The following is a 15117-nucleotide window of genomic DNA, read 5'->3' as shown; positions in this document are numbered from 1 at the left end:
ATTCTACCTGCAGTCACCACTAGGGGGAGCTCACAGCACACAGTGTATACAGCTCCCATAGAGATACATTATACATTCTACCTGTAGTCACCACTAGACGGAGCTCACAGCACACAGTGTATACAACTCCCATATACATTCTACCAGCAGTCGCTACTAGACAGAGCTCACAGCACACAGTGTATGCAGCCCCCATATAGATACATTATACCTTCTACCTGCAGTCACCACTAGGAGGAGCTCACAGCACACAGTGTACACAGCTCCCATAGAGATACATTATACATTCTACCTGCAGTCACCACGAGGGGGAGCTCACAGCACACAGTGTATACAGCTCCCATAGAGATACATTATACATTCTACCTGCAGTCACCACTAGGGGGAGCTCACAGCACACAGTGTATACAGGTCCCATAGAGATACATTATACATTCTACCTGCAGTCACCACTAGGGGGATCTCATAGCACACAGTGTATACAGCTCCCATAGAGATACATTATACATTCTACCTGCAGTCACCACTAGGGGGATCTCATAGCACACAGTGTATACAGCTCCCATAGAGAAAAAATATACATTCTACCTGCAGTCACCACTAGGTGGAGCTCACAGCACACAGTGTATACAGCTCCCATAGAGATACATTATGCATTCTACCTGCAGTCACCACTAGGGGGAGCTCACAGGACACAGTGTATACAGCTCCCATAGAGATACATTATGCATTCTACCTGCAGTCACCACTAGGGGGAGCTCACAGCACACAGTGTATACAGCTCCCATAGAGATACATTATGCATTCTACCTGCAGTCACCACTAGGGGGAGCTCACAGCACAGTGTATACAGCTCCCATAGAGATATATTATACTTTCTACCTGCAGTCACCACTAGGGGGAGCTCACAGCACACAGTGTATACAGCTCCCATAGAGATACATTATACATTCTACCTGCAGTCACCACTAGGGGGAGCTCACAGCACACAGTCTATACAGCTCCCATAGAGATATATTATACTTTCTACCTGCAGTCACCACTAGGGGGAGCTCACAGCACACAGTGTATACAGCTCCCATAGAGATACATTATACATTCTACCTGCAGTCACCACTAGGGGGAGCTCACAGCACACAGTGTATACAGCTCCCATAGAGATACATTATACATTCTACCTGCAGTCACCACTAGGGGGAGTTCACAGCACACAGTGTATACAGCTCCCATAGAGATACATTATACATTCTACCTGCAGTCACCACTAGGGGGAGCTCACAGCACACAGTGTATACAGCTCCCATAGAGATACTTTATACATTCTACCTGTAGTCACCACTAGGGGGAGATCACAGCACACAGTGTATACAGCTCCCATAGAGATACTTTATACCTGCAGTCACCACTAGGGGGAGATCACAGCACACAGTGTATACAGCTCCCATAGAGATACATTATACTTTCTACCTGCAGTCACCACTAAGAGGAGCTCACAGCACACACTGTACAGCTCCCATAGAGATACATTATACATTCTACCTGCAGTCACCACTAGGGGGAGCTCACAGCACAGTGTATACAGCTCCCATAGAGATACATTATACTTTCTACCTGCAGTCACCACTAGGGGGAGCTCACAGCACACAGTGTATACAGCTCCCATAGAGATACATTATACATTCTACCTGCAGTCACCACTAGGAGGAGCTCACAGCACACAGTGTATACAGCTCCCATAGAGATACATTATACATTCTACCTGCAGTCACCACTAGGGGGAGCTCACAGCACACAGTGTATACAGCTCCCATAGAGATACATTATACATTCTACCTGCAGTCACCACTAGGAGGAGCTCACAGCACAGTGTATACAGCTCCCATAGAGATACATTATACTTTCTACCTGCAGTCACCACTAGGGGGAGCTCACAGCACACATTGTATACAGCTCCCATAGAGATACATTATACTTTCTACCTGCAGTCACCACTAGGGGGAGCTCACAGCACACATTGTATACAGCTCCCATAGAGATACATTATACATTCTACCTGCAGTCACCACTAGGGGGAGCTCACAGCACACATTGTATACAGCTCCCATAGAGATACATTATACATTCTACCTGCAGTCACCACTAGGGGGAGCTCACAGCACAGTGTATACAGCTCCCATAGAGATACCTTATACGTTCTACCTGCAGTCACCACTAGGTGGAGCACACAGTGTATACAGCTCCCATAGAGATACATTATACATTCTACCTGCAGTCACCACTAGGGGGAGCTCACAGCACACAGTGTATACAGGTCCCATAGAGATACATTATACATTCTACCTGCAGTCACCACTAGGGGGAGCTCACAGCACACAGTGTATACAGCTCCCATAGAGATACCTTATATGTTCTACCTGCAGTCACCACTAGGTGGAGCACACAGTGTATACAACGCCCGTCGGACCGGTGTTTCCCCGCGGGCACTGGCTCTTTGCCTTCACTCTCTGACTTCTCCCCCTTGTCTCGCAGTGTGTTGTCGGTGGGTGTAACGCCAGCTTCGCCTCTCAGGGTGGTCTCGCCCGTCATGTCCCCACTCACTTCAGCCAGCAGAACTCCTCCAAGTTGTCCGGTCACCCCAAGTCCAAGGAGGAGTCTCCGTCGAAGGCCGGTCTGACCAAGCGTCGGAAGCTGAAGAATAAGCGGAAGCGCTCCCTACGTAAGTGGCCGGCGGTGTGCGCGCTGCTGGCGCTGCCTGGTATTTCCGCATGGTAATTGCCTTCTCTCTTGTCTTCAGCGGCAGCGCTGGGATCTTCTCCTTATTCCTCCGCCCCTGTACAGATGAAAGGTAGACCCCGCTTCTGTCTTCTCTCTAACCTGCAGATCTGCCGCCCCGCCATCCATTAACCCTTTGTGGAGCAGACGCCCTCTTATGGCTCCATGTGGGCCAGTCATGTGACTGATGGCCTAATCCCCCCATACACTGCGACTAACATAAGAGCGTCGGCTCCACCAAAGGAGAACTACAACTCCCAGCATAATGGATGCTCTGTGGGGCATGCTGGCAGTTGTAGTTTCATCTGCAGTGATGACCTGAACAGGTAGAGACGGCCTGTAACACTGGAAGTAATGTGCGTGCGATGCTCTGCAGATGACGTGTGTGCGAGGAGTGAGCGCAGCTCTGGAGGATAATGCAGGATCAGTAATGTAATGTGTGTACACAGTGACTGCACCAGCAGAATAGGGAGTGCAGCTCTGGAATATAATACAGGAGGTAACTCAGGATCAGTAATGTAATGTATGTACACAGTGACTGCACCAGCAGAATAGTGAGTGCAGCTCTGGGGTATAATACAGGAGGTAACTCAGGATCAGTAATGTAATGTATGTACACAGTGACTGCACCAGCAGAATAGTGAGTGCAGCTCTGGGGTATAATACAGGATGTAACTCAGGATCAGTAATGTATGTACACAGTGACTGCACCAGCAGAATAGTGAGTGCAGCTCTGGGGTATAATACAGGATGTAACTCAGGATCAGTAATGTAATGTATGTACACAGTGACTGCACCAGCAGAATAGTGAGTGCAGCTCTGTAGTATAATACAGGAGGTAACTCAGGATCAGTAATGTAATGTATGTACACAGTGACTGCACCAGCAGAATAGTGAGTGCAGCTCTGGAATATAATACAGGAGGTAACTCAGGATCAGTAATGTAATGTATGTACACAGTGACTGCACCAGCAGAATAGTGAGTGCAGCTCTGGAGTATAATACAGGATGTAACTCAGGATCAGTAATGTAATGTATGTACACAGTGACTGCACCAGCAGAATAGTGAGTGCAGCTCTGGGGGATAATACAGGAGGTAACTCAGGATCAGTAATGGAATGTACGTACATAGTGACTGCACCAGCAGAATAGTGAGTGCAGCTCTGGGGTATAATACAGGATATAACTCAGGATCAGTAATGTAATGTATGTACACAGTGACTGCACCAGCAGAATAGTGAGCACAGCTCTGGGGTATAATACAGAATGTAACTCAGGATCAGTAATGTAATGTATGTACACAGTGACTGCACCAGCAGAATAGTGAGCGCAGCTCTGGAGTATAATACAGGATGTAACTCAGGATCAGTAATGTAATGTATGTACACAGTGACTGCACCAGCAGAATAGTGAGCGCAGCTCTGGAGTATAATACAGGAGGTAACTCAGGATCAGTAATGTAATGTATGTACACAGTGACTGCACCAGCAGAATAGTGAGTGCAGCTGTGGAGTATAATACAGGATGTAACTCAGGATCAGTAATGTAATGTATGTACACAGTGACTGCACCAGCAGAATAGTGAGTGCAGCTCTGGAGTATAATACAGGATGTAACTCAGGATCAGTAATGTAATGTATGTACACAGTGACTGCACCAGCAGAATAGTGAGTGCAGCTCTGGAGTATAATACAGGATGTAACTCAGGATCAGTAATGTAATGTATGTACACAGTGACTGCACCAGCAGAATAGTGAGTGCAGCTCTGGAGTACAATACAGGAGGTAACTCAGGATCAGTAATGTAATGTATGTACACAGTGACTGCACCAGCAGAATAGTGAGTGCAGCTCTGGAGTATAATACAGGATGTAACTCAGGATCAGTAATGTAATGTATGTACACAGTGACTGCACCAGCAGAATAGTGAGTGCAGCTCTGGAGTATAATACAGGATGTAACTCAGGATCAGTAATGTAATGTATGTACACAGTGACTGCACCAGCAGAATAGTGAGCGCAGCTCTGGAGTATAATACAGGATGTAACTCAGGATCAGTAATGTAATGTATGTACACAGTGACTGCACCAGCAGAATAGTGAGTGCAGCTCTGGGGTATAATACAGGATGTAACTCAGAATCAGTAATGTAATGTATGTACACAGTGACTGCACCAGCAGAATAGTGAGTGCAGCTCTGGGGTATAATACAGGATGTAACTCAGAATCAGTAATGTAATGTATGTACACAGTGACTGCACCAGCAGAATAGTGAGTGCAGCTCTGGGGGATAATACAGGATGTAACTCAGGATCAGTAATGTAATGTATGTACACAGTGACTGCACCAGCAGAATAGTGAGTGCAGCTCTGGGGGATAATACAGGATGTAACTCAGGATCAGTAATGTAATGTATGTACACAGTGACTGCACCAGCAGAATAGTGAGTGCAGCTCTGGAGTATAATACAGGATGTAACTCAGGATCAGTAATGTAATGTATGTACACAGTGACTGCACCAGCAGAATAGTGAGTGCAGCTCTGGGGTATAATACAGGATGTAACTCCGGATCAGTAATGTAATGTATGTACACAGTGACTGCACCAGCAGAATAGTGAGTGCAGCTCTGGAGTATAATACAGGATGTAACTCAGGATCAGTAATGTAATGTATGTACACAGTGACTGCACCAGCAGAATAGTGAGTGCAGCTCTGGGGGATAATACAGGATGTAACTCAGGATCAGTAATGTAATGTATGTACACAGTGACTGCACCAGCAGAATAGTGAGTGCAGCTCTGGAGTATAATACAGGATGTAACTCAGGATCAGTAATGTAATGTATGTACACAGTGACTGCACCAGCAGAATAGTGAGTGCAGCTCTGGGGGATAATACAGGATGTAACTCAGGATCAGTAATGTAATGTATGTACACAGTGACTGCTCCAGCAGAATAGTGAGTGCAGCTCTGGAGTATAATACAGGGTGTAACTCAGGATCAGTAATGTATGTACACAGTGACTCCACCAGCAGAATAGTGAGTGCAGCTCTGGGGGATAATACAGGATGTAACTCAGGATCAGTAATGTAATGTATGTACACAGTGACTGCACCAGCAGAATAGTGAGTGCAGCTCTGGAGTATAATACAGGATGTAACTCAGGATCAGTAATGTATGTACACAGTGACTGCACCAGCAGAATAGTGAGTGCAGCTCTGGGGTATAATACAGGATGTAAATCAGGCTCAGTAATGTAATGTATGTACACAGTGACTGCACCAGCAGAATAGTGAGTGCAGCTCTGGAGTATAATACAGGATGTAACTCAGGATCAGTAATGTAATGTATGTACACAGTGACTGCAACAGCAGAATAGTGAGTGCAGCTCTGGGGTATAATACAGGATATAACTCAGGATCAGTAATGTAATGTATGTACACAGTGACTGCACCAGCAGAATAGTGAGTGCTGCTCTGGAGTATAATACAGGATGTAACTCAGGATCAGTAATGTAATGTATGTACACAGTGACTGCACCAGCAGAATAGTGAGCCCAGCTCTGGACTATAATACAGGATATAACTCAGGATCAGTAATGTAATGTATGTACACAGTGACTGCACCAGCAGAATAGTGAGTGCAGCTCTGGGGTATAATACAGGATGTAACTCAGGATCAGTAATGTAATGTATGTACACAGTGACTGCACCAGCAGAATAGTGAGTGCAGCTCTGGGGTATAATACAGGATGTAACTCAGGATCAGTAATGTATGTACACAGTGACTGCACCAGCAGAATAGTGAGTGCAGCTCTGGGGTATAATACAGGATGTAACTCAGGATCAGTAATGTAATGTATGTACACAGTGACTGCAACAGCAGAATAGTGAGTGCAGCTCTGGGGTATAATACAGGATATAACTCAGGATCAGTAATGTAATGTATGTACACAGTGACTGCACCAGCAGAATAGTGAGTGCTGCTCTGGAGTATAATACAGGATGTAACTCAGGATCAGTAATGTAATGTATGTACACAGTGACTGCACCAGCAGAATAGTGAGCCCAGCTCTGGACTATAATACAGGATATAACTCAGGATCAGTAATGTAATGTATGTACACAGTGACTGCACCAGCAGAATAGTGAGTGCAGCTCTGGGGTATAATACAGGATGTAACTCAGGATCAGTAATGTAATGTATGTACACAGTGACTGCACCAGCAGAATAGTGAGTGCAGCTCTGGGGTATAATACAGGATGTAACTCAGGATCAGTAATGTATGTACACAGTGACTGCACCAGCAGAATAGTGAGTGCAGCTCTGGGGTATAATACAGGATGTAACTCAGGATCAGTAATGTAATGTATGTACACAGTGACTGCACCAGCAGAATAGTGAGTGCAGCTCTGGGGTATAATACAGGAGGTAACTCAGGATCTGTAATGTAATGTATGTACACAGTGACTGCTCCAGCAGAATAGTGAGTGCAGCTCTGGAGTATAATACAGGGTGTAACTCAGGATCAGTAATGTATGTACACAGTGACTCCACCAGCAGAATAGTGAGTGCAGCTCTGGGGGATAATACAGGATGTAACTCAGGATCAGTAATGTAATGTATGTACACAGTGACTGCACCAGCAGAATAGTGAGTGCAGCTCTGGAGTATAATACAGGATGTAACTCAGGATCAGTAATGTATGTACACAGTGACTCCACCAGCAGAATAGTGAGTGCAGCTCTGGGGTATAATACAGGATGTAAATCAGGCTCAGTAATGTAATGTATGTACACAGTGACTGCACCAGCAGAATAGTGAGTGCAGCTCTGGGGTATAATACAGGATGTAACTCAGGATCAGTAATGTAATGTATGTACACAGTGACTGCACCAGCAGAATAGTGAGTGCAGCTCTGGAGTATAATACAGGATGTAACTCAGGATCAGTAATGTAATGTATGTACACAGTGACTGCAACAGCAGAATAGTGAGTGCAGCTCTGGGGTATAATACAGGATATAACTCAGGATCAGTAATGTAATGTATGTACACAGTGACTGCACCAGCAGAATAGTGAGTGCTGCTCTGGAGTATAATACAGGATGTAACTCAGGATCAGTAATGTAATGTATGTACACAGTGACTGCACCAGCAGAATAGTGAGCCCAGCTCTGGACTATAATACAGGATATAACTCAGGATCAGTAATGTAATGTATGTACACAGTGACTGCACCAGCAGAATAGTGAGCCCAGCTCTGGACTATAATACAGGATATAACTCAGGATCAGTAATGTAATGTATGTACACAGTGACTGCACCAGCAGAATAGTGAGTGCAGCTCTGGGGTATAATACAGGATGTAACTCAGGATCAGTAATGTAATGTATGTACACAGTGACTGCACCAGCAGAATAGTGAGTGCAGCTCTGGGGTATAATACAGGATGTAACTCAGGATCAGTAATGTATGTACACAGTGACTGCACCAGCAGAATAGTGAGTGCAGCTCTGGGGTATAATACAGGATGTAACTCAGGATCAGTAATGTAATGTATGTACACAGTGACTGCACCAGCAGAATAGTGAGTGCAGCTCTGGGGTATAATACAGGAGGTAACTCAGGATCTGTAATGTAATGTATGTACACAGTGACTGCACCAGCAGAACAGTGAGCGCAGCTCTGGAGTATAATACAGCATGTGACCGTCTTGTGTTTTGTTTTGTTTTTTGCGACCTGTGTAGATTTTTGTTGTGTAATAATTAGTAAATGGATGATGTCATCAGATGGGTGAGATCTGTTAGTTTGTTTAGATTTTATGTTCGTTGTTGACCCGTCCCTCTATCAGATACTAGGGTTCTGGCATCAGTTTTGATTAGGGTCTCCCTATGTCCTTCTGCCACATCTCACACCCTGTGCGCGCTGCTCGGATGGTGACACTGCGCTCTGCGAATGGTGGTGACGCTGCGCTCTATGGATGGTGGTGACGCTGCGCTCTGCGGATGGTGATGCTGCGCTCTGTGGATGGTGGTGACGCTGCGCTCTGCGGATGGTGATGCTGCACTCTGCTGATGGTGACGCTGCGCTCTGCGGATGGTGACGCTGCGCTCTGTGGATGGTGGTGACGCTGCGCTCTGCGGATGGTGACGCTGCGCTCTGCGGATGGTGACGCTGCACTCTGCAAATGGTGACGCTGCGCTCCAGTTTCACGCTTTTCTTTGAGAGCTGAAGCCCCTCCAGGAACATGTCCGCACTCTTGGAGGTGTCCCTGGTGGGAACGGCGTCAGTAGTTTGGATGTCAGTCACCGGAGTTTGTAGGGTGCTATAATTGGCTGCTGCTGTGACTTTTCTTAGGCCCTGGCACAAGAGGTGCTGCAGCAGCTTTTTCCTCTCCGCACATATTCATGCTCAGTATTTTGCACCACAGCCCGGCCACACGACTTCTTCGATGCGCAGACTCTGGACGCCATCCGCCATCGCGCCATCTGCTTCAATCTCTCTGCTCAAATCGAGTCGTTGGGAAACGGCCACAGTGTGGTATTCCACAGCACGGTGAGTGTGGCCTCACGGCGGCCGCAGGACTCTAGCGAAACCTCTAAACTGCTCCCGTGCTCCCCCTCCATACTGCTGCCATAACCCATGTGCTCCTCGTCCACCATAGAGCCGTCTCCCCACCCTCGTCCCGCCTTATACAGCCGTCTCCCCACCCTCATCCTGCCTTATACAGCCGTCTCCCCACCCTCGTCCTGCCTTATACAGCCGTCTCCCCACCCTCATCCTGCCTTATACAGCCGTCTCCCCACCCTCATCCTGCCTTATACAGCCGTCTCCCCACCCTCATCCTGCCTTATACAGCCGTCTCCCCACCCTCATCCTGCCTTATACAGCCGTCTCCCCACCCTCATCCCGCCTTATACAGCTGTCTCCCCACCCTCATCCTGCCTTATACAGCCGTCGCCCCACCCTCGTCCCGCCTTATACAGCCGTCTCCCCACCCTCATCCCGCCTTATACAGCCGTCTCCCCACCCTCATCCTGCCTTATACAGCCGTCTCCCCACCCTCGTCCTGCCTTATACAGCCGTCTCCCCACCCTCGTCCCGCCTTATACAGCCGTCTCCCCACCCTCATCCTGCCTTATACAGCCGTCGCCCCACCCTCATCCCGCCTTATACAGCCGTCGCCCCACCCTCGTCCTGCCTTATACAGCCGTCTCCCCACCCTCGTCCCGCCTTATACAGCCGTCTCCCCACCCTCGTCCCACCTTGTACAGCCGTCGCCCCACCCTCATCCCGCCTTATACAGCCGTCGCCCCACCCTCGTCCCACCTTGTACAGCCGTCGCCCCACCCTCGTCCCACCTTGTACAGCCGTCGCCCCACCCTCGTCCCGCCTTGTACAGCCGTCGCCCCACCCTCGTCCCGCCTTGTACAGCCGTCGCCCCACCCTCGTCCCGCCTTATACAGCCGTCGCCCCACCCTCATCCCGCCGTCGCCTCGTCCTGCCGTGGCTTTAGTGTATGGAGTGATATCTCCGTAACCAATTACTGTATTATTTGTAGGTGATTGCGAAGAGAAAGGAGGATTCTGGGAAGATAAAGTTTCTGCTGCACTGGACTCCAGAGGACATGTAAGACCCCTGAGGAAACGGGCTGGGAGTGTGGAGGCTGGCACCGGGGGTGGGGTAGGGTCTGGGAGTGTGGAGGCTGGAACCGGGGGGAGGGGCTGGGGGTGTGGAGGCTGGCACCGGGGGGAGGGGCTGGGGGTGTGGAGGCTGGGAGTGTAAAGGCTGGCACCGGGTGAGGCTGGGTGGGGGAGGGGCTGGGTAGTGTGGAGGCTGGCACCGGGGGGAGGGGCTGGGAGTGTGGAGACTGGTACCAAGGTTGGGAGGGTAGGGGCTGGTCTGGAGTCTGCCGGTGTTGGGGGGCATAGTCTCCCGTTGGCGTACCCCTCACGTGCCCCTTCTCCCCGCAGTCTTCCTGATGTCTGGGTGAATGAGGGCGACCGGCACCAGCTGAAGACAAAGGTCGTTCATCTGTCCAAGCTCCCTAAAGACACGGCCCTGCTACTGGACCCCAACATCTACAGGTAATCTTGGGGGCCGCTCTCCTCTCACTCGATTTATCGTGTTTGCAGAAGTCCAGGACCCCCGGGGCCCAGACCCTTTATTGGTAGAGAAAAGTGACAACGTTTCAGCTTCACAAAAAAAGAGAGATTCTTTATGGCTCAATGATTCCCTGTGGCCATTGCTACCACCCCGTGGAGGGGGTCCCGGCCGGCATCATTGCGTGGAGGGGGTCCCGGCCGGCATCATTGCGTGGAGGGGGTCCCGGCCGGCATCATTGCGTGGAGGGGGTCCCGGCCGGCATCATTGCGTGGAGGGGGCCGTGGCCGGCATCATTGCGTGGAGGGGGCCCCAGCCGGCATCACCGCGTGGAGGGGGCCCCAGCCGGCATCACCGCGTGGAGGGGGTCCCGGCCGGCATCACCGCGTGGAGGGGGTCCCGGCCGGCATCATTGCGTGGAGGGGGTCCCGGCCGGCATCATTGCGTGGAGGGGGTCCCGGCCGGCATCATTGCGTGGAGGGGGTCCCGGCCGGCATCATTGCGTGGAGGGGGCCGTGGCCGGCATCATTGCGTGGAGGGGGCCCCAGCCGGCATCACCGCGTGGAGGGGGCCCCAGCCGGCATCACCGCGTGGAGGGGGTCCCGGCCGGCATCATTGCGTGGAGGGGGTCCCGGCCGGCATCATTGCGTGGAGGGGGCCCCGGCCGGCATCATTGCGTGGAGGGGGCCCCAGCCGGCATCACCGCGTGGAGGGGGCGCCGTCCAGTACAAGGAATTTCCCATGTGATCGTCTTCTCATTGATGCACAGATTCTTATTCCCAGCGGATCCCCGGGGATCACTTCTGATCTCCTGGTTTGTATGACATGTATTATGATGCATTCTTGTCATGTGACTAATCAGTGGGGCAGAGCGGAGGCTGCTGGGGCAGTGCAGGGACGGCGAGGCTGCTGGGGCAGAGCGGAGGCTGCTGGGGCAGTGCAGGGACGGCGAGGCTGCTGGGGCAGAGTGGAGGCTGCTGGGGCAGTGCAGGGACGGCGAGGCTGCTGGGGCAGAGCGGAGGCTGCTGGGGCAGTGCAGGGACGGCGAGGCTGCTGGGGCAGAGCGGAGGCTGCTGGGGCAGTGCAGGGACGGCGAGGCTGCTGGGGCAGAGCGGAGGCTGCTGGAGCAGTGCAGGGACGGCGAGGCTGCTGGGGCAGAGTGGAGGCTGCTGGGGCAGTGCAGGGACGGCGAGGCTGCTGGGGCAGAGCGGAGGCTGCTGGGGCAGTGCAGGGACGGCGAGGCTGCTGGGGCAGAGTGGAGGCTGCTGGGGCAGTGCAGGGACGGCGAGGCTGCTGGGGCAGAGCGGAGGCTGCTGGGGCAGTGCAGGGACGGCGAGGCTGCTGGGGCAGAGCGGAGGCTGCTGGGGCAGTGCAGGGACGGCGAGGCTGCTGGGGCAGAGCGGAGGCTGCTGGAGCATAGTGGAGGCTGCTGGGGCAGTGCAGGGACGGCGAGGCTGCTGGGGCAGAGCGGAGGCTGCTGGGGCAGTGCAGGGACGGCGAGGCTGCTGGGGCAGAGCGGAGGCTGCTGGGGCAGTGCAGGGACGGCGAGGCTGCTGGGGCAGAGCGGAGGCTGCTGGAGCAGTGCAGGGACGGCGAGGCTGCTGGGGCAGAGTGGAGGCTGCTGGGGCAGTGCAGGGACGGCGAGGCTGCTGGGGCAGAGCGGAGGCTGCTGGGGCAGTGCAGGGACGGCGAGGCTGCTGGGGCAGAGTGGAGGCTGCTGGGGCAGTGCAGGGACGGCGAGGCTGCTGGGGCAGAGCGGAGGCTGCTGGGGCAGTGCAGGGACGGCGAGGCTGCTGGGGCAGAGCGGAGGCTGCTGGGGCAGTGCAGGGACGGCGAGGCTGCTGGGGCAGAGCGGAGGCTGCTGGAGCATAGTGGAGGCTGCTGGGGCAGTGCAGGGACGGCGAGGCTGCTGGGGCAGAGCGGAGGCTGCTGGGGCAGAGCGGAGGCTGCTGGGGCAGTGCAGGGACGGCGAGGCTGCTGGGGCAGAGCGGAGGCTGCTGGGGCAGAGCGGAGGCTGCTGGGGCAGTGCAGGGACGGCGAGGCTGCTGGGGCAGAGCGGAGGCTGCTGGGGCAGTGCAGGGACGGCGAGGCTGCTGTGGCAGTGCAGGGACGGCGAGCGAAGGCCGCTGGGACGGGCACCATGAGGGCGACTCTCGGTTGTGATGGTGTACTATCTTCTGCCATATACACAGTAACGGCTCCTCAGCTCTGCGCAGGACTGGGGTGCAGGAGTTTTATAGCTTAGTATTAATATTTGTTTTCGCTGACGGCACGCAGAGATTTCCAGTGATGACGCTTAGTGTCGAGCAGTGCCGTCTGAGCGGTTGGGGTTTGTGCTGTGAGTGGAGGCCATGTTGTCTGCACTTTGCATGCTGGGAGAGTTGTGTGCTGACACGTTGTGTCCTTTTGTTGCAGAGCCGTTCCCTAGGAGCAGGAGATGACTGCGGCAGAGAGTGTGCTGCGCCCTGACCCCTCCTTCTCCAGTGATTGTCCTTGTCTCGTAGGGTGATGTCTGCTTCTTCCCATGCATGGCTACTGCTGTGTCCTGTTTGCCGTAATATGTGCCGCAACGTCCAAGTGCAACGTGCTCAGACCGTAGCTGTGACTCGGTCACTTGACTGCCCCCCTTGTAATCAATGGTAATTGATCTATAGGAAACCATAACCTGCGCCAAAGTTAGAAACTGCTGTGAAATGTGACCCGCCCCTGAGGATGCTGAAATCAATGCTCTGCCGATGTGGCCCGCCCCTGAGGATGCTGAAATCGATGCTCTGCCAATGTGGCCCGCCCCTGAGGATGCTGAAATCGATGCTCTGCAAATGTGGCCCGCCCCTGAGGATGCTGTCATCATCACCCTGCCGATGCAGCCCGCCCCTGAGGATGCCGCCATTTGTGCCCTACTGATGTGGCCCGCCCCTGAGGATGCTGCCATCTGCGCCCTGCCCCTGAGGATGCAGCCATTTGCACCTTGAAGATGTGGCCCGCCCCTGAGGATGCTGCCGATGTGGCTTGCCGCTGAGTATGCCGCAATCTGCGCAATGCCGATGTGGCCCACCTCTGAGGATGCAACCATCTGCGCCCTGCCGATGTGGCCTGCCCCTGAGTATGCCGCCATCTGCGCACTGCCGATGTGGCCCGCCCCTGAGTATGCCGCCATCTGCGCCCTGTCGATGTGGCCCGCCCCTGAGGATGCCGCCATTTGCGCCCTGAAGATGTGGCCCGCCCCTGAGTATGCCACCATCTGCGCCCTGTCGATGTGGCCCGCCCCTGAGTATGCCACCATCTGCGCCCTGTCGATGTGGCCCGCCCCTGAGGATGCCGCCATTTGCGCCCTGAAGATGTGGCCCGCCCCTGAGTATGCCACCATCTGCGCCCTGTCGATGTGGCCCGCCCCTGAGTATGCCACCATCTGCGCCCTGCCGATGTGGCCCGCCCCTGAGGATGCCACCATCTGCGCCCTGTTGATGTGGCCCGCCTCTGAGGATGCAGCCATCAGCGCCCTGCAATCTATGGACTGCATATTTGTAATATATTTTTGTATCATGAAGTCACTGATAGAAATTTGCTTTTAGTATTGAGATTCCTGTAAATAATGTGAGAAACGTCCTTCATGCCTCCGACAAGCACCTTGTATCCGTAAATGAATTATGTAGACGATCCGCCACCGGCGCCAATGAATTCTGAAAATTCCCTTGTACCTTGAATAGAAATGAAGGTGATGGGGAGGAGCCAAAGTTCACAGAAGCCCCTCCCCCATGGTGACTGCTGCCTATAATGACCGGGGGAGGGGTGACCGCTGAGCCCCCATAGTGATGCCGACGTGCATAGAATGGGCGCAGCCAGAAGCACTACTGCTCCTGCAGGCCGCCCTGGCTGCTGTCCGCTGTACTCGGCATTGATCATGAGTGACCGCAAAATATTTTATTATTTCTGTGCATTTTTTTAAATAAAATATCAGAAATTGGAATTTTTAATCAATGCGATGTCTGGAGCAGAGACCCGAGCAGATCACGGGCGCCCAGTCCTTCTCTTCTGGGTGACCACCCAAAAATCAATATGGAGACTGAACCTCGAGGAGCAGTAATTACCGATCACACAAAAACCACCAAGCAGGAGACCGCGTCTGTGCCAAACAACATGTAAGGAACGTAAATGGCCCCCGGGCCAAAAAATGTATCATCAGTCCTGCAACTGGGGAATTGTGACAGTGTGTCAGCGAAGATTTCATCACCCAATACAGG

General features: G+C 52.5%; 1 protein-coding gene across 2 annotated transcripts in view; it reads left to right on the top strand.

Moving 5' to 3' along the window:
• Positions 1 to 14850, top strand: part of AEBP2 (AE binding protein 2) — a 54237-nt gene extending 39387 nt beyond the window's left edge. Inside the window, exons 4-9 of one of the 2 annotated variants that reach the window (XM_077267250.1) lie at positions 2530 to 2716; positions 2795 to 2845; positions 9204 to 9328; positions 10335 to 10402; positions 10747 to 10860; positions 13292 to 14850. In XM_077267250.1, coding sequence (XP_077123365.1) covers positions 2530 to 2716; positions 2795 to 2845; positions 9204 to 9328; positions 10335 to 10402; positions 10747 to 10860; positions 13292 to 13304 — 558 coding nt within the window. In that variant the 3' untranslated portion in view covers positions 13305 to 14850. The remainder of the gene's footprint in view (positions 1 to 2529; positions 2717 to 2794; positions 2846 to 9203; positions 9329 to 10334; positions 10403 to 10746; positions 10861 to 13291) is intronic. The other variant, XM_077267251.1, reaches the window with a different exon arrangement.
• The last annotated feature ends 267 nt before the right edge of the window (positions 14851 to 15117 follow it).

The sequence above is a fragment of the Ranitomeya variabilis genome, chromosome 5 (genome assembly GCF_051348905.1).
Source record: "Ranitomeya variabilis isolate aRanVar5 chromosome 5, aRanVar5.hap1, whole genome shotgun sequence".
Lineage (NCBI taxonomy): Eukaryota > Metazoa > Chordata > Amphibia > Anura > Dendrobatidae > Ranitomeya > Ranitomeya variabilis.
This window is presented reverse-complemented; position numbering and strand designations above follow the sequence as displayed.